The 25,947-nt window shown below is 41.3% G+C and overlaps 1 protein-coding gene across 9 annotated transcripts in view; it reads right to left on the minus strand.

Moving 5' to 3' along the window:
• Nucleotides 1-25,947, minus strand: part of Akap13 (A-kinase anchoring protein 13) — a 301,501-nt gene that overhangs the window by 31,620 nt on the left and 243,934 nt on the right. For 7 of the 9 annotated variants that reach the window (XM_052761654.1, XM_052761652.1, XM_052761653.1 and 4 more), the window contains 4 exons: nt 21,933-22,107; nt 7,566-7,633; nt 5,198-5,264; nt 1,031-1,166 (listed from right to left, as the gene is read on the minus strand). In XM_052761654.1, the coding sequence (XP_052617614.1) occupies nt 1,031-1,166; nt 5,198-5,264; nt 7,566-7,633; nt 21,933-22,107 (446 nt within the window). The remainder of the gene's footprint in view (nt 1-1,030; nt 1,167-5,197; nt 5,265-7,565; nt 7,634-21,932; nt 22,108-25,947) is intronic. The other 2 variants (XM_052761650.1, XM_052761655.1) reach the window with 1 other exon arrangement.

The following is a 25,947-nucleotide window of genomic DNA, read 5'->3' on the forward strand; positions in this document are numbered from 1 at the left end:
GATACTCTTTCAGAGGATTCGAGTTTGGTTTCCAGCACCCATATGGTGGCTCGCAACCATCTGTAACTCAAGTTGCAGGGGATTCAATATCCTTTCTGGTCTCCACAGGCATCAGACATGCACATGGGACACAGACATGCATATGGGTAAAATACCCATGCACATAAGATAAATTTATTTTAAAAACATTACATAATCACTACTCTTTTGTTCTTTAAACTTCAAATTTTCTTTAAAACTCACTATTTCAGTCACAATGTCAATGAGTTTCGATAACATCACAACTCTGAAAAGAAGATTTATAGAGATCATAGAAATAGAGACAAAGAATACCTGAAATGTGTGTCTTGGGGAGAAAACATTAGCTAATACAGAGATAACGAAACACAAACAAAAGCAGACTTTGCATCCTTAGTCAGAAATTTTAGTCCAATCTAGGTCAGGAGACATGTAAGAGGTGTTAAGTCCTACATTTTTGATGACATATACATGATGAATGGGAGGGCGGGGGAGCATTTTACCCCAAACATTATAACTTTATATTTATAATTAGCCCTTTGCTAATAACCTGACTATCAATGCTGAACAACCAGTGGCCTCAGCAACATTTGAAGAGGCTACAAATGGAACTCAATGCAAATGAGCAAGAAGGAACCTAACTGGAATTGATGGCCCAGAATTCACCACCACTGGCTTTAGAGGTAAGGACAGAAACCAGACTTAAAAAGAAGCAAAACCAGGTTCATTTTAATAACACAAAGGTGTGATATCTAAGACATAGGTGGTTACAACAGAATATTAGTGATTAAATCATCTTTCCTATGACTCAGGTTCTTCCAAAACTGGCTGATCATGTACAAATGCCTAAAGCAATCCAGCTTGACAACAGAGCTCTCTGATAAACAACACTGGTCTGTATAATAAATATAAGTGTAATTACAGTACATTTATACTTCCTTTTTTATTAAATAAGTGGTTATTATGTTCGTGTTACCCACATGTCAACTGTGGACTCTTTAAACCCACTTACCCAGTGATGTTCTGTATGGAAACACTTTTAGAGAGGGAGACACTCTGCTGGGACCGTCTGTTAGTAAACAATGGTATAGCAGTGGCCTCATCAGGCAAAAGGACTGCAGACCTAGGGCGCTCCTTAGGCTGTGAAGCTGTAAGGGAAGAGAGGACAAGAATTGAAGCATTGCCTTTCCAGACCCCTAGTGCTGACTTATTCGACAGATGCCACAAAAACACAAAATGCTTTCAATACATTAGCTCTTAAAAAAAAACAAGAACAAAAAAAACTTAAAAGATGGGGTCTTTCTTCATATCCTTGACTGTCTTTGAACTCAGAGATCCAGACAAGTGCTGGGATTAAAGGTATGTGTCACCACAGCAGTTGAAGCCCTGGAAATGCAAATCAGGTCCTGTGGAAGAGCAGCAAGTGCTTCTAACCATGGAGTCAACTCTCCAGCCTCTGCTCATTATTTGAAAGCATGATCATTATGATTATTTGAAAGTTTGATCAACTTCTTGAATTTTGGATGGAGAAAAAAAAACTAATACCTGTTTAATATCATACAGGTTATCATGGAGTATTTTTCCTTAACATGACCAAAGATTAAACTGGAACACTAATCTAAAGTGATCACACTGGCACATGAACACTAAACTATTATTCCTTCGTAAGTGAGTTCCTGCCTCAGACGTAAATTTTTGTATCTCTCTATCCCCAGTAGGACCAAGAGCTAAGAGGAATAAGATATGGGGCTGGTATAATTTTACACTATTACAGGATACCTTTAATAAATAATAACACAAAAATTGATATCTAATTCAAATTCTATTTAGACAACAGAATACCAGAAACAGGGTATGCTACAATATGACCAGGTACTTGCTGCAGGGCGTACAAAGGGAGTATAAGATGTGGGCCTCTTGGAGAATATGCTTAAGGGTTACCAGTCCATAGCATATCCTAAGTGTTTCAGAAGGGTGAACAGTGAGCAAATAAAATGTTAGGGAGGAAGAAACAGGGGTTCTTAGACTATAGTGAGGATGCAGACAGGTTAGAAGGAAACAGAATATTCTGACGGGAAGAACCATATGAACGAAGGGCAAAATAATCATATAGAATTAGTGCAAAAAAGAGGAGAAAGAAGTAGAGGGAGGAGGACACACACACACACACACCACACACACACACACACACACACACACACACACACACACACACAGACAAAGAGACAGAGAGAAGGCGGAATCAGTGGGGAGAACCAGAGTGTTATGCAGAGCCCTAAATGTCCTAAAGAACAGCTTGTACCTAAAAGGTTGCAGAAGACACAAACACCATGCGACCTGAATCCACAGCTGTACTCTTGTGTGTATAAGTGTGCTTGTTCATGACAGTTCATGTTGGGATGTCTTCCTCAATAGCTTCTTTTTTTTTTTTTTTTTTTTTTTTTGGTTTTTCGAGACAGGGTTTCTCTGTGTAGCTTTGCGCCTTTCCTGGGACTCACTTGGTAGTCCAGGCTGGCCTTGAACTCACAGAGATCCGCCTGGCTCTGCCTCCCGAGTGCTGGGATTAAAGGCATGCGCCACCACCGCCCGGCCCTCAATAGCTTCTAAAACCTATTTTTTTTTTGAAGAGAAGGTCTGTCACTAAACCTGTAGCTCAGCATTTTGGCTAGACTAGATAGTCAGCAAGCTCCAAGTATCTGCCTGTCTCTGTTCCCCAGACATAAGATTACATCTATATGCCACCATATCCAAATCCAAACTTGGGTCTTCTTGCTTGTCCAATGAGCACTTTATACACTGAGCCATCTTCCCAGATCCAGAATTTGTACCCTTAATCACTCTAATACTGACATTCCATCTCATCCTAGCTAGAATGGCTAGTCTCAAGAGAATGAAATCATCAAATGATGATAAGGATGTAGATGAAAAAGAAACTATATTATACTGCTGGTAAGAATAACTTAGGCCAGCTATCATGGAAATCAGTACAAAGTCTCAAGAGATAAAAAAAAGAATTCCCACATGATCCAGCCATACCACTTATAGATGCATACCCCCCAAAAAATCAGAGTAAGGCTACTAGAGGGATGCCTGCACAACACTGCAACACTGTTTACTGTAGCACTATTCACAATAGTCAAGTTATGGAACCAGCCAAAAATGACAGTGGGTAAATGGAAAAAGAAAATGTGATATAATAGTTGTATGCAGCCAAACCAAGAATGAAATTACATTATTTGAAGGAAATTGTTTAGTAAGACAATTCTACAAAATCGGACTTACATATTTTCACATGTGAAATTAAAAAGGGGCAGGGACTTGAAGGCAAAATGAGGTACTACTGCATAGGATAAAGAGGATGGAGATTAGAAAAGCTGATGGGGGGGCTGCTCTTAAAGCACATCATATACATGGAAATCTCATAACAAAACCCAATATGCTATAAATTATTATCAATATAAATAAGAAAGTTATCTGTGAGGGTCAGAGGCAATCCACATAAAGGACCTTGCTTGCAAAAGGTATTTTAAAAGTTATTTTATTTGATGGGAAAGAAAATAGGCTTCTGAAACAGTTGGTAATATCACGGAAAAAATGTTGAGATTAAAACTGTCCAAGGAAGCTGGATGACAGACTGAAGTGGGTGTCAGTCTAGTAGCTGTCTCCATACAAGGATGGCTGAGGACCAGACTTAATATGTCTAAAGGGAATTCATTCTTTGTGGGTGTACGGATTGGCACAGCCATTTTCAAGTGCTCGGGAAAGAAGGCACAAGCGGTGCTTCCAGGCTTGAGTGGACGTCAACACCACTCAGAGATCTATGAACAGACCACAGGGCTCCACCACAGTCTCTGACTCCCAGGTCCAGTGGGGGTCTCAGGATCTGCACATGTATTGATTCTTCAGCTACGTGCTGAAAGCACTGCTCTCGTAACATACCACACAGGTTCCTAGGGAGCCAACTCAGGATAATCAGCACTGCATTACTTCAGTGTAATGCTACTTCCCAGTAGCAGTTGGGAGTAACTCAAACACAATGTACACTCATGAAATATACCTTGCAGCAGTCTGAAACATTAGCTATAGTAACTCTGCAAATGACACCGAGCGAAGAAATACATGTACAAAACAACAGATCTTCTCACAGATAGGTATGACGAAAGAGAGCAGATCAGAAGGATATGCATTATATATATTACACGGAAATCCAAGAGGATGGGGAGTGAAAACACTGTCAAAATAAAGTGAAATCTTGCACACAACGGTAAAGATTAGTTTTGGTTAGTTTTCAGGTTTTAAAATTTATTCTCTATTCATGTATGTACACAACTCATGCCATAGAGTCCATGTGGAAGCCAGTGGACAGCCTGTAGAAGCTGGTTCTCTCTTCTACCATGTGGGTTCTAGAGACTAAACTCTGTTGTCAGGCTTGGTGGCAAACCCCTTTACCTTCTCAGATCTCTTATCCAACCCAAAGCAGTGTTTTAAATAAAAAAAATGTAAAATTACATTTTTATTATTATTATTTGGGGTGTGTGTGCATGCACACGCATGTAAAGGAGGTCAGAAGACAACTTGTGGGAGTTGGATCTCTCCTGAATTGTGGGTCCTTGGGATTGAACTCAGGTAGTCAGACTTGGTAGCAGACACCTATACCTGCCTGAGTCACCTTGCCAAAATCCCCAAGGTGTTTTTTGCTGCTGTTCTTTAAGTGTGAATGGTAGAGTATGATTTACTCAGTTTTGTATAACATTTGAGAACCTTGGGGAAAAACAAACAAAAAAAGAATCATTCATATAATTTCACATGCTGTATGTGAGCTTAACCAATAAGATCTCATTTGTGTCACACTGATGTGAATGAAGCACTAAAATCAAACATTTTCTCTGGTGCTGAAGAGGAGACTGAGTTGCAGGGGAGTGTAACCTGCTCACACACACAGGCTCCAGTCCCCCTTTCAGCTGATGCACACACTATGACGGACACCTTCAAGAAGGGTTTGATGGTGTAATGCTAAGTCGCTGGTCAAGGAATGTGGCAGAACAAAGCAGTGACCTAATGTGCTACAGAAGAGGTATAGGATCTCGCCAGGCAGTTTCAGTTAGCCTTCCTCAACAAGCAAGCCTCACAAGAGCATCAGGTCTGAGTGCACGCCTGAGAGGTGTGCTGAGCTACTTACACTTGCTTCTCATGATGACCGTGGGCAGCGACGATGTGTCATGTGCCTGGAGGCTCCCTTTCGGCTGCTAGAGAGAAAAGAAGGTTACTACACGAAGACTGCGCTGACGACTCATCCTCCACCCAGTCTCCAGCAGCCTGGAGTAAAGAGAACATGGTGCTGGGCCATGGCCACCCCCACCTGCCATCCTCTGGGCTCACCAAGCACTGAAGATGCTTAGGTGTGTCCCCACCTGATCTCAGGAATGCTTTTTGTCACCTACCCCGGCATGGCACTCTTCCATTTCCGTAAGTACTCTCTCTTTGCTATAGTCACCAAAGCCTTTCCTGACTAAACTGCCCGTCCATATCTACACTGCACTGTCAGTTACTGAAGATAACCAGCCTGTTCATTCTGTTTCTTTCTTTTTTTTTTTTTTAAATAAATTTATTTACTTATTATGTATACAGTGTTCTGCCGGCATGTACGCCTGAATGCCAGAAGAGGGCACCAGATCTTATAGATGGTTGTGAGCCATCATGTGGTGGCTGGGAATTGAACTCAGGACCTCCGGAAGAGCAGCCAGTGCTCTTAACCTCTGAGCAGCCCTTCATTCTGTTTCTTTGGTGACTAGCATTTGTAAAATGTTACATTCTTAGATAGAATGCTAATTTTAGTTAAGTTTTGTGAAGGCATACACAAAACATAGTTTGAGAAATTATAAACTGAAGTATTTACTCTGGAACAAATCACGAGGAGGAAATAGGCCATTTTCAATTTAAAATGAACACTTCCATAGGTATTATAACCATATACAAAAGGGATGCTAGTCTCTGTACCATCACTGTTGTATAGAACCACACACTCACAGTAACAGTCTGATCCGAGACCATGAACTTAAATGACTGAGCGTGAGTGGCAGAAGCAGGAGGGGAGATCAAAGTCCAAGTGGGCGACTGGGATGCTCTTCCCTTTCAAGAGCGTCCACTGAGCACCCACTCACTGATTGTTCTCTGACATACAATCTTTCAAATTCCAAGACTCTGTCATCTACCTGACCTTCTAGGTACTCAGTGTACTATATTAGTCAAACAAAGATTCCTGCCTTCCTGCTTATCTTCTAGCGGGAGTAAGGTACAGATGAAAAAAAAAAAAAAAAAAGACAGAGAAAAATGGTCCCAGGAGATTTGTAACACTGGAAAAATGAAAAAAAGGGTAGGATGAGGGAAACTGGGGCTGCTGGGTGACAGGTAGCACCAGTGAGCTGAGGGATGTAGGAGCTTCCAATTTTGGGGGAGCAAACAGAAATCCAAATTGGTATAAAACCTAATTTCTATGTCTTTGCACAAACTGAATTTTTAAAGTGCAGCATGAGTTAAAATATACATCCCTGAGCTAAGAAAATTCAGATACAGAAGTTAGCCATCTTCATTAATCCAGCACGGCCCAGAGTGAGGTCTGAGGATGACCTATGTCATTTGGGAGCTCCTCAGAAAAGCACACTCTTCAGTCCACTCCAGAACTAGAAATCCTTTGCAGGGAGGGGTTACAGATCTTGAGATGATGTTGACACACACTCAAGACTGAGGCCACTGCACTAGGTAATGCGGTTACTGATGAGCATCTGTGTAGACACATCTGGAAATTCTCTAAGGAAAAACATTTTATATACGGTTGACTCACACAACACTGATAGTCACACAGGCTACCTAAATGACATGCTTCCAAGTTCGTGTGGCACCAGTATTGGTACTTCCTGTTCTTGTATTATGTGCCCCCTGCTACCATATGGACCTTTGGAGAAAAGACCAGGCAGGCTGGTTCTGAATGGAGTAGACCCTCCCCTGCCCATCACATATCAAGAGCCTCTGGTTTCCACCTGTTGCCCTCATGCTCCTAGATAGGGAGGCCAGAAATTTCAGTTGCAGAGTATATTTGCAGAGCTAGTTAGGACTATCACTTATACAGAAACACAGAGAAATGTTTAATGTACGTAAGTTCTAAAACAAATTTCCTTTTCTTTAAAATTTTTTTTGAGACAGAGTTTCACTCTGGTACAATGGCTAATATCAAACCAAGGAAACCATCCTGGCTCAGCCTCCTAAGTGCTGTGATTACAAGAGTGAGCCTCAAGCTCAGAATTTCTTTTATTCAAAGCCTCAAATTCTTGAATGTGTTAATCAAGAAGGGGGCTGATCATTTTAAAGAACAATTATCTTTAGATTAATTTGGTCTCTAAAAATTGGCACTAAATGATTAAAATAAGCAAGCAAGCAAGCAAACCAACCAACCAACCAACCTACCACAATCTAAATTCTAACACGTGGGTATTTTGCTATTTTAAACCACTGGATTTTGAGCATTCTAATAATAGCTAGAAATATCTTACCTTCATTTTGACCTTTGCACAGGAGGTTAGATTTTCTCTGCAGCCTTTGTGGACAAAGGCACTACAACCTGGAAAGGAAGCAGAAGGCAAGGTCACAACAAGAAAGCCAACAGGCCCTGGACTCTGACATTCCACTACTGCTGCATGGAGCTGACAGACTTCCACTCACAGTGAAAAATGTTACTACTAACTGAAAGGACATTTTAGAGGTATTTACTAGGAAGCAGTGGTATTTCTGATTAACCAAAAGAAGAAGTCAAGAATTTTTCAGGCAGGAAAACTGGGAAGCTATCAAAACTAAGAGTTTAAATGTTTGCCATCAAGATGTTGTGTCTACAGGGCCCTGAGAACCCTAAGCTGGAACTGACCTACAAGTCTCCTCTCTAAGGAGGAGGTACCAGAAGGGACCATGCAAGCACCCAAAGGAGTGAAGCATCCAGAGGCCCTACCAAGCTATAACACCTCTGAACCACAATGACCAGCACAGCATGATAATCTTCAGGGTGCAGCAGTAGCACATACACAATAGTGGCAGTGACCAACAGTTCACTAAATGGACTTAAGACCCAGTCAACAAGAGGGAAACCTACGATACTTGGCTACCGAAGCCATGGATCTTGGGGGAGAATCTACAACTACCACCTTAATAAAACCAGCATGATTCCTAACTATGTTCTAAATATTTGTCCTTACAGCCACAGGTAAGTGTAGTCCTTGTCCCTCATCAAGGAAACTCTTCTTTGCAAGAGACAAAGGCCATCATAGGAAACTATAACCAACCAAACTGCAGAGTTGTGGAGCTTGTCCTACAAAACAACTACAAATCTACAGAACAACTCCCACACCCAAGGCTCAGGAACATTGCCAAAGACGGGGTGGAAAGACTCTAAGAGCCAGAACATCAGGGAATTTGCTGTGAGGTTATGTCTCCTAGGATGTCAGAAGATACACCCATAAAGTCTCACCAACATGACTTTCTAGACATAAGCTGAACAAGGACAACAATAACAGACAAGTTAATGTGGACAAGGAAAGACCATGGAGTATTCAACCCTACACAAAGTACTATAGGCAGCCAATGAATGCTGAGATTGGGTAGTCCGCTCCAGGGAAGAGCACACTGATTGGTTATCCAATACAATGGTTGACTGGGTCAACCATGCAAACATACATGCAAGTAACATTATACAAACTGAGCAGGTTGTATTTATATATTTAGGAACACACACATATACACACAGAGGCACACACATATTTAAGGAGGAAATGGCATAATTATAATCTCAAAAATAAGAGAAATAATGAAAAAAGGTAATGTCTAAATTATAATACAATATATAAAACTGCTAAAAGGAGCTGTAAAAATTTCAGGACAAAGACCTGAAGATTTACCCTTCTTGAGATCTCAAATATCCCGAACCTTTTGTACCCCATTCCCTGAGTCAGAAGCCATGGAAGAAAGGTGACTACAACTCCCTCAAAGCACCCCTGGGAACCCTGACTCAAGAGAATGTGGGAGATTTCCTGAGACAAAACAGATTCAAATTTACTAATGACACATTTTATCTCACAGTATTTTTTATTTTCCATTCCCGTGGCCTACAAGGGCCACTGATGTAAAAACCATGCACTCTGTGCCTCAAAAAGGTCATCAGCTCTTCCTGCTGTGATGAAGTCATAAAAACAGACTGTGCCAAGAGGCCAGAGGCAAAGCACAAACAAGCAAAAGATCTGTCTTTGGGGACAGCTGAAGAGGCGTGTGTCTCCTGGGAAAGGCTCACTCAGGAAATCAGCAACAGACAGCATTTCACTCGGCATGGCTGCTTCAGGGAGTACCACAGGCAGGCCTTGTCCTAGCCATCGAGGTCAAGATGCTCTTGGACTTGGAAGCTTGGAATTATGGATGCCAGGGTAAGAAGAACTTGCTGCTATGAAGGAGACTGCCAGAAATCCAGATCCCAAGGGCCTTCCCATTCCTTCTGCAGTGGTTGTTCCTGCAATGCCTGTTTGGTCCACTGGGCCCTTCCTAGACACTAGCAGTCACACTGTGCTGGGGTTTTGTCGGCCTTTTCTCCTGTACCGAGGAGCTTTAACTCTCTAGTGCAGTACCTGGGTCATGATGTATATTCCACTGTCTGTGTGTAAACCCACAGGCCACTGTATATAAACCAAGTGCCCAGACACAACCTTCATTACTGCATTTGAAACACCCGGTGTCCACTTAGTAACAAGTAAAACAGGACACACAGCAGGTAAACTCCATTTAACTCAGGTCCTGATTCTGATTACCACCATAAGCCCCAAATAAGTTCCTTTTCCACAGCCTTGGTTTCCTTGTCTACAAAACAAAAAGAACCGTATTCCCTGTTTTAACTACTGGGGAGATATGGCGAGGAAGAAACTCATCATCCATTTTCCAACATCTGATAAAGTTCAGGGTGTGTGCCAACTTCACAAACTGTCACCGAGTCTAGTGCCATACACAAGGATGCTCTGTGGCACTCTTTGTCACACAGACAAAGTGAAAGTGACCCCATATCCTAAGCAGTAGAATGGCTTGAAGTGTGTAAGAGAGCTAAGTGCCAGGGTCTGCATCTATGTAGCCAATATTTCAATTCTCTAAAATAGAGCATTGGGGAGAATAACAAAATTGCAAAGTGAGCCGCGCAGGCAACAGTAAACCAACTGTTAAAATGACATTTTGTTCATATGAGATGGAATTACAAACCACCGATTATATAAGTGCTTGTTTGGAGGAAAGAATGAAGGAAGACTGGCGCAGGGAAACAGACGCAATGCTAACTGTGAAGGTTCAGTTCTTAAAAGTGAAGGGTGAAGTACCGTGTTCCTTCCTTCCTTTCTCTTTTCTGCGGTGACAGGGGTCAAACCTAGGGCCTCATATAGTCTAGGCAATCACTCTACCACCGAGCTATATTTTTCCATTTGGAGTTGGGGTTCAACAGGTTCCTATTACACTGTCCATGTATAATATCTGTATTAATGGCTTTTAAATTAAAAACATCAGTGCATCAAACTTTATTACCCTCAAAGGCTCCTGAGATTCTTATTCTTTAAAAATAGTAACTGACCACATTTGTGATACATTATACTGAAACACTAATTTCAGTATCACCATTATAAAATGCATCTTTCCTTTTGTTTCACTCTAACTCTGTAATATCCAGGGCATCGACAAGTAATAGAAGAGGTGACAGGTTTGTTTGAGAATCTGCCACTGTTTCTGATGTATAAATGGGACAAACTAAGAGTCCTGACAGAAATCACTTCCAAGCTGGCCCCTCGGGCTCCTTTCCTCCTGGTCTCAGCACCCCTCAAAGGCCCAGGCAGCGCAGTGGTTAGGGGGGCACTGTACCTTCTGAACAGACTCCAGCAGTTCTCATGTTCTTGGGCCACTGTTTGAGATTTAAGAACAATTCCACTTCGTGAGTCACAGAAGTAGAAATAACATCTTAAATGTGCTTCCAGCAGAACTTTTCACAGAAATTCATGTTTTTAGTTAACTGCCTCTAAACCCACAACCTAGCTGAAATTTTTACTATGCCCAATGTTATAGCTACAAGTCTTCACGATAAACAGTTCACATGGCTGCCTGTTTACCACACTGAAGTACCTACTTGAAAAACACTAAACTCATCACCAAGTGGTCCTGGACTCAATCCATAGAATGGTTTTAGTGCTAGGCGTGAGTGATTTAGAAACTGCTAGCCCCAGTGACATCAGCCAAAGTCATGGGATTTAAAACTGTATCATCTGTTTTACAACAGACAATTGCCCAAACAAAAGACTCGAAGACAAGTCTAATAGATTTATTTAAGCACACTGCCACAAACCATACTATGTTGTTAGGAAGATCAAAGAAAATTTATCTGGGCTCTCTTGGGAAGCAGGTACCCACACTGTCCTTTGCCTAAGTACTTTTCTCTCTCAATGGCTGTGCTTAAATCTATGTTAATCCCTTTTTTAAAAAATAAACTTGTTAAATGCTCACAAAAAAGAAAAAAACTGATTTAGCCTTCTTTATATTTAAAACATTCCCTAAGAGTAGTTAAGTGGCATGATTGCATTTTTTTTCAAAATTCTTTTAAAAAAGTCAAAGTACAGTGGTTTATAGGCTCAGAGGTGACCCTTAATCACATTTCTTTGAAATTAAAGTCAACAGCTCAGCCTGCATCTATCCATATATCTATCTCTGCCCACAAGGAAGCATCCAATAACAACAACAACAACAACAAAATGGAGCAACTTTACATGCTGGAGTGATCATTTATTTGTTGCCCCCCTCCCCCTTCGGTAAACCATCCATGAGAGATCTTTGGTGAAATGTTACATACTATGCACTTTGGTTTTTCAGCAGAAAAGCTGTCATACGCAGCCAGACTTTTGAAGAAAGGAATATTCAAGTACTTTAGTGCACTGTTCTATCTACCAGCAACAAAAATCTATGTGGAAAAAATAATTAGATCCTTTTTAAGGACACAGGAAGAATGGCCTTTAAGAACAAACAGAAACATTTTCCTCCTATGGGAAAATGGCAAACTCTAAAATTCTAACAAAAAGGAAAGAAACACCACCAGAAACAAAGCCAAACCAACCAACCACACAAAACCCAACCAGCCCACGGAACGAGCAGTCACTCGGAAACACATGCTCCAGAACTCTTTCTGCAGAGTCGTGTTTAAAGTCGCTGGGGACTTTCAGGCGCTGTCTGGTCTGGACTGATAGTGCTTGTATGCAAAAAGCATGTGAGAGCTTCTTCGTAGCCAGCGTTAATAACCACAATGCTGATGCTCAGAACGAGAGGAAAGCCACAGAAAAGAGCTAAGCCATCTTGACTAACTGCTCCTAACAGCAGTTTTCGTAAGAACACTGGTAAACAAAAATGAAACAAAATAAAGTGTTCTTCTTGATCAAGAACGGACTTTATTGCATAAGCTCCTTATTTACTTTTTCTTCTAAGTATCAAGTATCTTTTCTTCAGGCAATTCATCTGTGTTTACTATCTCACAGAAGCAATGAATTGATTCTAAATTACAGAAACCATCCAGTTCCTGAGGTGCTGCTTCTGAGGAAATCCAAAGGGAAAAACCAACCATCACTTGATGCTAACTCACATTTCCTACTTAGGTTCGGTCTATTGTTTACTGTTTTAGTCAACAGAAATAACCCACCACAAAAGTACTCAAAAGCTGCTCACACAACAGAATACAAACCAACAATAATCTCAGTGTCGTTTCACAACTGTTAAAAGCAAACAAAATAAAACCACTGGCAAGATTCAAAACTTGGAACATACCAAATTCTTTATTCTGAAGGACTCCACTGAGCTTTCCACAAAATAAATGATTTGTGGCAGCCAGAAAGAACAGTTGATTGTTCAAAGGTAGCTTTACAGACTTTAGAATGAAGAACTGCAAAGACATATATTTCCCCCATTAACCCTAAACCTGGAGTACAGTTTGAACTAAGAAAAAGAAATTCTCCCAAGGTTTCTGCTAAATTCATTACTTTGAGGTATCCCTGAGCAGAGGGTTAGGCTTTCTCTGACACCCAGGAGCAGACTGCCTGGAGCACACAGCCACTTTGCTGCTCACTACTTCTTGTGGCTATGATTATTAACACTTCTGTGTTATTCCACACCGGATTCACTTAGCCTGACAGATTGGTCCAGGTGTAATCCCATGGTCTCAGTGATGTTGACTTCACTTAAAAATCCATCCTACCGCCGGGCGGTGGTGGCGCACGCCTTTAATCCCAGCACTCGGGAGGCAGAGCCAGGCGGATCTCTGTGAGTTCGAGGCCAGCCCGGACTACCAAGTGAGTCCCAGGAAAGGCGCAAAGCTACCCAGAGAAACCCTGTCTCGAAAAACCAAAAAAAAAAAAAAAAAGTCCATCCTACCAATTTCCTGGTATTTGGGATATGTGAATGTGACAGATAACAGGAGTAAGTCATTACAAACCACCATAATACATCTCCATCATGTCCTACAGTTGATCCTTCTAAATCATAAGTCAAAGTCTACAGAACAGCCGTCTGGGATATGAAGCTCCACTCAGTGGTCAGCAAAACAGGTTTTTACTAAACAAAAAGAAAAGCTGCCTTTTTCCTAAAGGCACAGTGGTTTCTGAGGAGGTAGATAACTAACTGCAGAGATGCTACATTTTCTGAGAATCTTGGTAAGATCCTCAACACATGTGGGGTGGGGTGTGTGTGTGTGTGAAAGAAAAAGACAAAAGATTCCTGGATTACTCATATTTCCTGCTTCCTGTCAAGATAACAGATGGGGCTTCATACATACAAATACGTGCTGAAGGCTCTGTCCTTCAGGGAGCCAGGAGAATCAGCCAATTACCTTCACTTCTTTGGAAAGATGACTATACACTACCCCATTGCTTTTACACCTCTAGTGCTTCTGCTCTTCTCCTCAAAGAAGGAAGCTGCCCACGGTTAAACACAAGCCTTACTGTTCCCAGCAAATGACTTCCCGAGCAGGGTGGCAGCTGTAGCTGACTCCCTGAACTCCTGCTTCCGATGCGGAATGACTGCAAACTGAAAATGTACTTCTGAACCTTGGGTACTTATTGGGGTAACAATCCTTGAGCTCCTCTGTTATGCTCTCCTGATGGTCTGTCTGCGATGTAAGATGGGTCAATGATGTGGGCAGGTTTAAAGTGACAAGAAGACGGATGGGAGCTGGCAAGGACACTGAGTCTGTCCAGAAAGCCCAAACGCCTATTATCCCAGCATCTGCCACTCCAGTCTGAACTATGTGCTTCAACTGATCATCTACGTACTAATAAAACATGAAAAATGATAAAATGAAAATAAAATCCTCAGAAGGGAAAGAAAATGTCTGGTGGGCCATTGTGTGTGTGTGTGTGTGTGTGTGTGTGTGTGTGTGTTTTACAGAATAGTTTAAACAATAGTACTTTCTAATAAAACCTTGACCAAAAACCTGTCACAGAATTTTGAGATCCATTAAAAATATATATAAACTTAAAATACCCGTAGAAATTTCTAAATGTTGAGTTACTTTTCATGTCTGTGAGAGGAAAGAATGGAGGAAGGGGAGGGGATGGAGTGGGGGGCAGGAGTGAGCTACCTTGTTTGAGACAGGATCTCTCTGTCGTGTGCCAGTGGCCCACAAGTTCCTAGGGCTTCTCCTGTCTCTATTTCTCACAGACACACTGGGATGACTGACCACAGTACCACACCTGGACTTATGTGGGGTCAGGTCTTCACATGTGTGTGACAACTGTTTTACCCAGCACAGCCAACTCCTTGTTTTATTTTTAAATATTTAAAAATGGCATGTGTATGAAGGGCAGAGGACAATCTCTTCCTGTCGTGTGGTCTCTGAGGATTGAACTTAGAGGTCACCAGGAATCTTGATCTGGTGAGCCCCTGTTTTGTTTCTGTTACAAGATCTTTCTATGTAGCCCAGGCTGGCCTCAGAACTCCTGGCACTCCATCTGTCTCAATACCCCAGCACACTCTGCTTTCATTACTTTCAGGATTGACTACTAAGGGTGGAACTACCGTTCAGTGGTAGAGAGCTTCCCTGGCAAACATGAGGCTCCAGGTTGAATTCCCAGCACCAAAATCCCAGTCCACCACCACTAAAGACATGCAAGTATATAATCATCAAGATTTCCTAGAATACAGAGAAGAAGCCACTTTTTCTTTTGTAAACAAATACAAATCTGAATATGCTGATAATACAAACATGCCAGAATATCTGAAAATTCTCCACAACAATCCTTTAAATGAAATTTTATGCGTGATTTATTATTTAATCTTGTTTTTCCATTATAGCTGGGCGTGGTGGCGCACGCCTTTAATCCCAGCACTTGGGAGGCAGAGGCAGGTGGATTTCTGTGAGTTCCAAGCCAGCCTGGGCTACAGAGTGAGTTTCAGGACAGGCTCCAAAGCTACACAGAGAAACCCTGTCTTGAAAAACAAAAAAACAAAAAACAAACAAAAAAACCAAAAACAAACAACAACAACAACAACCCCAAATCCATTCCCAATGTTACTCCTTTGGGCCAGTTAGTAATTCCTCTCTTGCTTCTATATCTGCTAACTGCTCCTCACACTGGGTTACTTCTATCTGTGGCATCTACATTTTGTTGTTGCTGTTTTTAAATTGTATTGTTTGACTTCACGGGACATCCACCCCTCCTCTCTGTGGCACTCTCTGAGTATGCTGTTTGGTTCAGAGCAATTCTGTATTTTGCTTCAGCTGGGGATACTAATGTTTTCACTATTCCTAAATGTGGTTTCACACAACATCATGTACAACTGCTTAGCTTGCATATCCCAGCATATAAGGATGGTGGAAACCTGGACCCCAGACTTATCATAGTAGGATTCCAATTAGGGTCCTGGGGAGAGGGCAGGTCGCTGTTTCAGAAGATCACAGAATGCAATTTTTCTATACCCTTAAACCTTTAAAACTGTCGGTCTAACGTGGGTGTCTTACTTTCCAGTATTTACTATGTACCTTTTTCTATTTTTTTAAATGTTTATTTTTGTCTTTTCCTTGAGACAGGGTTTCTCTTTGTAGCCCTGGCTGTCCTGGAACTTGCAATGTAGACCAGGCTGGCCACAAACTCATAGAGATCTGCCTGCCTCTGCCTCTTTACTGTTAACTTGACTGGACCGAAAAAGGACACATTGAGTGTCTCTATATGGGCATTTCCACAGTGTTACTAAGTAGGGGAGGCCTCCCATAAATGTGAGTGGCACCATCCCCTAGGCTGGAGACTCAGGTAAAATGAAAAGAGAAAAAGCTAGCCAGTGTAGGCACTGTTTTCCTGTTTCCTTGGCACCTTGATGTAACCAGCTCTGTTTTGACACATCCTTCCTGAGAAGATGGAATGAAGCTATCAGTCAAAATAAATAATGACTGCTTTTAGTTCTTTTCCTCAGGTATTTGTCAGGAGAGGAAAGTCTAAGTAATAAAAAAAATACCTGGTATGAGAGATTTTAAGAATTGGTATGTGAGCATTTCAAAAGGTCTGGAGATGCTCTATAGAGTTCCCAGATACTCAAGCATAATTTAGTGAGTGATTCCGTTGTGAGTGCAAAAGCCCAGAATGTTGCCAGTAAGGGGACAGGAAGACTGTTGGTGAGGTCTCTGATGGGAGCAAGAACAGTACTGTCAACTGCACTAATGCCATTCATTTGAAGCTGTGGTCGAGAACTTGTCTGTATTTGGAGCAAGTCCTGAGACTTAGGAGGCTGAATTTGAAAGTGATGGACCAGCAATTTTAGTGGAGGAAATTATGCAGTGGCCCAGCATTCAGGCTGTGCCATGGGCTTTATTGGCTGCTTACAGCCAAGTTTTTTTAGTGACAGTTGTAAGCAAAAAAAGCACGGAATGAAGTTTAGAAGTATGTGCAAAGTTGGGGCCAAGGAAAGAGGAGTGCTGAAGACATCAGAGCCACTAAAAAGAAGCCAAGGACATCTCAGGAACTGGCTGGACTCCACCCATTCCAAGCTCTAGGATGTAGAGGTTTTAATTCATTTGAAAACACTGTTTTGAGAAGAGAAGTCCAGGGCTACCTGTTAAGGAATTGCTTGTATGGCTCATGTTAGGGAAACATGTTCCGAGAAAGGATTGGACCAAAGCAATCAATATCACACTCAACAAGTCCAACATAAATCCTGTAACTATATGTCAAACATTTGAGGCACAAGGTGGCATTGGCACCCTGTTAGGAAAGTGTTTCCCCAGGGGCACTCTGAGACCATGCATCCATGTTTCAAGGGGGCCTTGGCTGCTGTTTGAGCTTGTGGCAGTCCTTGATTTTATTTATATAGTGTTAACTGTTTTTGTAGACAGGCAGAATCCAAGAGTTTTGGAACCACGGGGCTTCTACCCTTATTTCAAAGGAAGGTGTGGGGGCCAGGCAATAAAGAGCAGAGTGGTAAACTGGCCAGGCAATGAAGAGCAGAGTGGTAAACTTCAAAGGAAGTCCCTCAAAGGGCAATGCATTAAAATTGTGAAGGTGGGAACATGGAATGTTGCCAAAGAAAGGTGCAGTTAATTAGGAGAGCCTGCCTTAAAGAGAGGGCCATAGGAGTTGCAAACAGCAATGCCACAAGGGCAAGGCTGCTCAAGACCTCTGGGGCCCACATCATACCATTACATGCCTCCAGATGCTGGACATGTAGATATGTGATTTAACATTTACCATGTTGAGTTTTGATCTCAGTTTGGTCCAAGCCTTCATGTTATTCTGCTGCATCCATCTTTTTGAATGGGAATGTATACTCTGTATCATTCAATTTTCAATATTCAATTTTCTTTTTAATTTTACAGGAGCTCATAGCTACAAGTTTGCCTTGAGTCATTGAAGAAACTTAGAACTTTTGAACAATGCTGTTAAGACTATGTGGATTGTATATGAGTCAGCCATGAACCTTTGGGGACCAGGGATAGAATATTATGATGTACGGGGATGTGTTTGGGTATCAATTTGATAAAGGCTAGAGATAGTTAATGTTATCAACTTAGGAGCTTTGGATGTGTCTGTGATGGCTTTTCCAAAGAGCATTAGCTACAGGGAATTTGGGGGAGATTCACTCTGAAGGCAGATAACACCATCATCACAGAGTAGGGCCCAGATAAAGTAGAAAAGGGAGAAAGTCAGGCAGCAGAGGCATTCTCTTTGCTTCCTAGACACCACATGACCTGTTCTGCTCTACCATGCCAATCTACATGATGGATAGAAACTACTGAAACCATGAACTAAAATAAATCTCTCCTGCCTTAAGTTGTTTGTCACTGATTTCTGGTCATAGCAACAAAAAATTCAGACTAACAAAATGTATGTGCATGTATGTACATAGTTTTACCACCATTTTAATATTTTATAGTAGAAAGTAGTTCATTCTGCTTTATCAATGAAATTCCTTAGGTATCAATCTGATGCTGCCAGTCAAGGATTATGGCCTTAATTAACAGAGACCCTCAACTGCAGAGAATAAGTGCCTGAGGTGTGCTCAGTCCTAAATGGAGCATACACACCACACCCCTCTCCACAAGGCTGAGGGATATTCCTGGAAGAGGAGATGGAGAGAGTGTAAGAGCCAGAGATGGCAGAAAACTTCAAGGAGATAATGTGGGCTGGTACACATATGACCTCACAGCGACTCTGACAGTATGATTAAGACTGTGAAGTTCAAGCCAGACAAAATCCTGCATAGATGAGCAAAGATGGGCACAAAACCCCACTACTAGATGAGAAGCTATTGACATGTGGCAACTCCTGGAAGAGGAAGAATCAGTTTTCCTTAATGATGTGACCCCTGGTAGGTAGACCACATGTCAGATTAGTTGGGCATCACAAACTGCACTAGATTGGGGCCGGGAGAAAACTCAAAGTTTGATGGGAAGGAATGGGTAGATGGTTATGGGAGGAGCTGGGAATGTGTGAATGTGTTCAAGATACACTGGATAAACTTTTCAAAGAACTGTGGCCTTTTAATATTTTTCCGATACTAGTGATTCCCAAATAAATAAAAGCAGTTCCATAAGGAAGAGGAGGGAATATGCAAAATAATACTTTAGAACACCAAAGTAAAATTTTATGGTTTTTTCTCCCAGTGATGGGGACTGAACTCAGGTTGCACATGCCAGGCAAGGGCTCTATTAGTGAACTACATTCCCAGGCACTGCAGTTTTCATTTACGTTGATTTCTGTCATGGTCTGAATGTGAACTGTGTCCCGTCTGTCCCTCCCCCATCCCCCACGAGAATATGTTCTGGGCACTTGGCCTATACCTGGCTGCACTGTTTTAGGAGCTCACAGGACGTCTGGGACATGGTATGTAGGTGGCATAGTTGGCGCATACAGGTCACTAGGGAGGGTCTTGAAATTATTCCTGCCTCTGCTTCCTCATCTACCAAGATGGAGAGGCCTCCTTCATAAGAGTCCTGTTACTACCAACTTTGTCATGCTTTCCCTACATGATGGACTGAAACTCCAGCCAAAATAAACACTCTCTTTATGATGCTTCAGGTATTCCGTCAAGAGAAAAGTAATCTATATGAGCTCTTAAAACGAGAAACAGAATCAGTATGTAGAAACAGAATCAAATTGATACACTGGTGCCTCACTCGGTATTTCTGCTAGGCGGCTTCTCTTTACATATATGTTGAGGATTTCTTGAGGGAGGAGAGGTGATTCCCACCCAAGAAGTGGAACAACAATATTGCTCTTTATCTGCTCATCTTCATCATGGTGTGATGAATACCTTGTCTTTACATTAAATAAAATGAAAAAGACAGCTACACAAATTCTTTTAAGAAGCTGTGGATCAAGGACAACACCAATCATACTGATAATTAACCAGAAAATAAAAGGGCAAACCTGTGGCTCTTATCCTTACAGTGTGCTCTTTGTTAAGTATAGTGTAATCTGAATGTAGTTTTAACATTAAATGCCCCAGGTTAATATGCTAAAAATGTTTAATAATAGATAACGTGGTTTTAAAAAAAGGTGCTTATTGACTTCTGTTGTAGTCAACTAAATTAGCTGCAGTACTGAGAAGCAGACTGCGTTCAGTGGACAAAACCCAAAAGTGTTGACATTTGACACTGGAGAGAAGAGTCCTTTTTAGAGCCCAGGCTCCACAAGGAAATTGCTGTGGGGACACTGGACACACTGGACAGAGTTAGTCTCTTGCTTCACAAAGCTTACCTGAAACTTAGTCCTATGTGATGCAGTTCTTAATTTCCTGCTAAGTCAGACATGGAGGATAGTGATAATGTGTGTGATCTCTGCCTAGAGGAATGCATACTGATTTAGGTAAGTGCTTTTCCCTTTAAAGAGTAAAATAAATAGAGTAAAATAATAGCTGTAGATTACTCTGGGGGATATAACATATCCTTCACATTAATTTTACAAGAACGTATGTGACTAAGCCTTTTTTAATTTATTTATGAAAGTCATAATGGCTGTGACACAGGCAAGAAAGCTTACAGGTTCTTTGCCAGCTGTAGCTTCACCTCTCTTTTGTATTAAAAAAAGCAAGTAAGCCAAAATTACTACATAATGTTGAATCTGCCCATGTAAACTTCTAGCACTTCCAATTTCAGTAAGCTAACTATTTTTAGTAACAGATTACTTGGAATGCACAATAAATGACTGAGAACAAGACATCATCATGTCATCTGTGAGACTCACTCTTTTGAGGACGACTCAGCCACAGTCTCTTCTGCACGTGTTGCGGGTCTAACATGAGACAAACCAGCAGAGCCTCCTAGTTGTGCTAGGCCTATGGTGGCCGATTCCCAGCTTGCTCACCTCTGAACAAAGCAGCTTCCTTGTTTTACCTTGGCATGCTTTTCAAATACAATTACTTTCTACGAGTGCACTGACACAATTCTGAGAAATATCACTTTAGAGCAGATTTGCAAATTACAGTATGTGTGCCAGATTTGGCCTGTTGCTTGATTTTGGAGAGCCCATGAGCCATGCATGGCTTTTATACTTTAGATGGTTGAAAAAGAAATGGAAAGATGAAAATGACATGGCATGCAAAATTTTAAATGTCAGTGTCTGTAAATGAAATTTTACTGGAACAAAGCCATTCTTGTTGATGTATCTATGGCTGCCTCTGTGTTGCAACTGTAGAATGCAGTGGCTGTGACACAGACACTTGTTATCTAAGTCCTGTACAGAGAAAGCCAACTGACGCTTGCTGAGAATGCCTTATCAAAATGAGAGTCATGCCCAGTTAATAGACTTGTCTTTTAGCAGATCAGTAACAGAAACACGGAGCATATTTGCACATGCAGACACTCTCCTCTGGTAGTCATCGTGATTTAATGATGGCAAATAGCTGGATAATATTCCGAAGGACCAGATCTACAAATAAGTGCACAAGGACTGAAGGGGAGGGCTAGCTCAAGAGTAGACTGCTTTCCTATATCAGCCCCCACCCCCGCCCCGAGTTTGAATCTCTAAACTGCATGCATGTGCATGCATCTCTGTATATGTGTGTGTGTGTGGGGGGCAGTGTATAAAAATATGTGTATATGATCTGACAAAGGATCTTGGAAGTTTTAAGGTTTGAGGCTATGTACTGCTTTGATTTGCCAGGTTCCTGGCAATAGGAGGTAGTTTCTAAGCAGAGAATCTGAAATTAAGAGATATCTGCACAAAATTACAGATTATAAGTTACATAATTGAAATTAGGAGAAAAAACACACAGAGTTACTTCTCCACATAAATGAGGAACAGATCAGGGGTGGGATGCACAGGAAACTAGAAACCAACCAGCTTTCTTAAAGCAAGAGAGCCTCATCTGCTGAAAGGAAGAAGCGTGTCTCTTACTTGCACAAGTGTAGGCGTCTTTGTTGGTGAAAGGCTTCATGCACTGGCTGCAGCTGATGGGACCCACAACAGGAATGGGACTGAACGTGTGCCCATTAAGAGTCTTCTTCTCTTTATCCTTCTCTTTAGATTCTTTCTCTTTCTCCTTAATTTTATCTTTCTCCCTTTCCTTTTCCTGCCAAAGACAAGAGTCAACAGTTAACTGAGCACTGGAAGGTCTTCCCCTTACCTGGACACACAGATGGCATGTGGTCACCGGAGGGTGGGGCCCAGTGTGGACAGAAATGAGGAACGACATTCTGGGCAACTTTTAATTAATTTTCAGTCATGCAAGCTCCCACCAGAAAAACTTAGGAGTTCTGAGTCATCAGGGGCTGCTTATACTAACAGACACTGGGCAGAGCCCGCAGCTGGAAGGTTTCCTTAGTAAGGTATGGCAGAGTCCACACCGGAAGCACTGAGTTTCTATCAGTCTAGAAAGGGAGCAGAAGGATGGCAGCAATTCTGAGATCAGCCTGAGGGGGAGAAACAATGTCACGTAGTCTAAAAAGTCCTGTGAGGCTCCTCTCTAACTTTTACACACCACATGTATGTTCCTGAATTAATGAGACTCTGACATTTTCTTCCTTACTCTAATCAGAACTATTAAAAAACCCTGCATATATAGTTTTTGCTAACTAGAACTCAGTAGGTTATCAGACATTATTTTGGGTTCAGTGTTCAACGGTGAGGAAGAGGGAAGAAAACTGCACAGGGGTTAAGCATGAAGTTGGTTCTAAGTTCTACTAACAGTGGGACTGTGGGTGAATTTTTTCTTTGAGCCCCAGTTATCTCATTTGCAGAATGGGAGAGGTACCCCCGTTTTACAGTTCTGTTTGTGTTAAAGCCTGGCACATACTAAGTATAACATTTACTACATTATAGTAAATATTCATACCTCACTGAAAATGAGTGTCATCAGCTTATTACTCTCCTAACACAACACAAAAGTGCAATCTCTTGTGGTGAAGGAAAGGAAATTTTGACTTTAGGCATGAGACAATAACCCAGGAGCAGCGTAAGGACGCTGGTGCAAAGCATGGAAAACATGGGGTACAGAAAAGGCAAGAAGAAGCCTTGTCAGTAACCTTCCCCAACCACATCACCACAGCACTCACTTCCTCTCAAAAGCCCAGGGACCCAGGACAGGGAATTCCTAAGGCTTTGCTGCTCGCCCCAAAGCACAGAGACAGAAAACCAGTCTTATCTATGGTTGGAAGAGCAAGGCTCCCCAAGACCTGCTGTCTTTGATTTCCGCTGTAAGGCTTCCTTCTTGCACTATGGTTGCCCCTCAGCTCTGTAAGAGGGAATAGGAAACTGACATTCACCTCATGTTTACTATAGGCCGAACCACTATACCAGGGGCTCAACTGACTAACAAGATTAACTAGACCATGAAGACCTCCAATTCAGAGAGGTGAGCTTTACCTACTGTTTTATACTATGACTACAATTTAAAAAGACACCCAAGGAATGAATGAGCTTCTCGAAGTGAGTGACCATGCTGACCACTGAACATGTAGACATTATCTAAATAGATTCATTTAGCAGATGGGCATCATGCTTTCCATTTTACAAGACAGGGCATTGAATGACACTTAAAATGATGAATAGTTACTTTGTGCGAGGCATTGAAGTAAGAAATTTTTATGTATTTTCTTGGGACAGGGCAATGAATTATAGTTCTAATTATCTCCATTTTATATCTGAGGAGACTAAGGCTTAGAGATGTCTAATAATAATATACTTTGGAGCACAGAGTGACGACTGTTTAACCCTGAGGTGGTCTAGTTCTGGATGACTAAAGCTCAGCTCTCATTCACCACACTTACTGTAAAGAGGGTTTGCGAGGTTCCTGAAGGTGCAAAGGGTCAAGAAGCAAATAGGAACTCAAAATCTTCTGGTTTTCTAAAGTTCAGAACGCACCCAATGTGTGAAATGGTTATTTGAAAAATCTATGATTCATATGAAATTCTCCCTTAACAGAATACATATAGCAAAACCCCAAAGCCAAACTGCTGCATTTTAAAACTATAAACAGAAAGGATGGGGGGAAACCACTTTACAAAACAGGAAACCCTTCTGAACAAAAACTGGTAACTGCTAAAGTGTGTAGAACTCCAATGACCAAACCTTGAGCATATCCAAATGACCCCTTCAACTAATTTTTTTTCTGCAGATTTCTCTATGCATAAATTGTCAAAACCATCTGACTTTTTTCTTTTTTGCGTGAAGGTTAAAAGCATGCTCCAATGTCTAAAAAGAAAAAAAAAATCAAACAAGACAACTTTCTATGGCAGCTACATTATTTTCCGAAGAACTCTGACGTCCCTCAGATCTGAACAATCCATGTTCTCACCCTTTACAATAACTAAGACTAGTTCCTCTCCGAGGACAAACACGAAACAAGCTGCACTGCCGCCTCCTGTTGTTCTAATCCAGTGCTTTGGAGAATCCGGGCTCTTACCTGCCCATGTTTTAGTCCCGTGAATCGCACTGTTATGAGAGGAACTTCGGGAAGCCGACCCCATTTTACCGACATGATCTGACCCCCATGCCAGGAAATGGTCTTTCACAGAAGGAGGCGCTCATGCCGGCAGGGCAGACAGCTCAGTAGCTCAGAGCTGCCATTAGCAAAACCGTAAGAGGAAGCCAGAAACTGGTTGAGAAAGTGCAGAAGGGGAGGGCTGAGACTGCTTGCTTCCTTGAGACAGTCTTAACTATTTGAATGCTGTTGATAAAGCTAACTACCCTACTCTAAAGAACGCAGGAAATGAAAGACAAATGAAATAACTCTTAAATACATGTGTGGACAGCACTTGTACTGTAGTATGGGAAATCTGAAAAGGATAGAGGCCACATTTATCTAGCAAACTCCTAATAAAAAAGCAAAGTTTATACGAAAATATTTTAGCTAAGTTGCCCATGGTAAAATGGGTGACTGGTTATTTTTCTTAAATTTAATGTGTCTATATTTAACCATTGCCAACATGCTCTAATTGTGCTGTGGAAAAAGAATCTAACAACATTTAAAAATAGAAGCGACTGATCACAAGACTCTAGGGTGCTACAAAAGAAAATCAGCTTTCATTTTCCTAAACCTATCCTTCTAGAAGTCAGGGTCCTTTGGACAACTATGAAGAGCTAATGTAATTGGACATCTTGGAAAGGATGATGGGTACAGTTCTTTCATATATAGGCACAGAAACTAGGGACTGGGCTGAACTTCTCACTCTAAAGTTAACAGTTTATTAGTTGGGGAGGAAGTTAATCCCTTTTACTCAGAAAAAATTTGAGTCAACCTAGGAAGTGGTTTAAAATATTTCCAGTATCTTCTAGTTGTCCTTGTAAAAACGAGAGCTTAATAGAAAGAGACGATCAGTGGCTCAAAGACCACTCTTTGTGAAGGTGAGTACTATGTATGTAAGTACTTGACTATGTGTACAATAAACACAATTCAGTACTACTGCTCAAAGACAGTAAAACAAAAAAAGAAACTGCGCATCTTCCTCTTATACTTCCTGTTTGGGTCTTCCAGCTTTCTAAAAAGCAGTTAGTATCTACATATGGCAACTTCTGCAAGTTACTGATGACTGTCAAAGGTACCCATGCAGGATTGGTAACTAAATTCCTTATATAATAAAAACTATATACATAAAAACCTGGCACCACTGGGCAACACATTATCTAGGAATGTGAACCATTCGCTAATAGCTACCTTCGGTTACTCTGAGTGTCTAAAGACTTGGTAGTCTCAGCTTAACATGTGGGATAACAAACCCACATTTCTAACTGTATTCTCACAGAGACATACACCATGTTCATACGGAGAAATGTTCCTAACTACACTCATATACAGCTTATATGTATTATTTTAATACAATATTAAGTGATTAAGTTTTTCTTTAAAACGAGATGTTTCTATTAGTTAGTAGTTGAGTAAAACAAGAAAGATTAGAAAGATTAGACACTCTCA

Source organism: Peromyscus californicus, unplaced genomic scaffold (genome assembly GCF_007827085.1).
Source record: "Peromyscus californicus insignis strain IS unplaced genomic scaffold, ASM782708v3 Scaffold_4__1_contigs__length_199733344, whole genome shotgun sequence".
In the NCBI taxonomy this organism is placed as follows: Eukaryota; Metazoa; Chordata; class Mammalia; order Rodentia; family Cricetidae; genus Peromyscus; species Peromyscus californicus.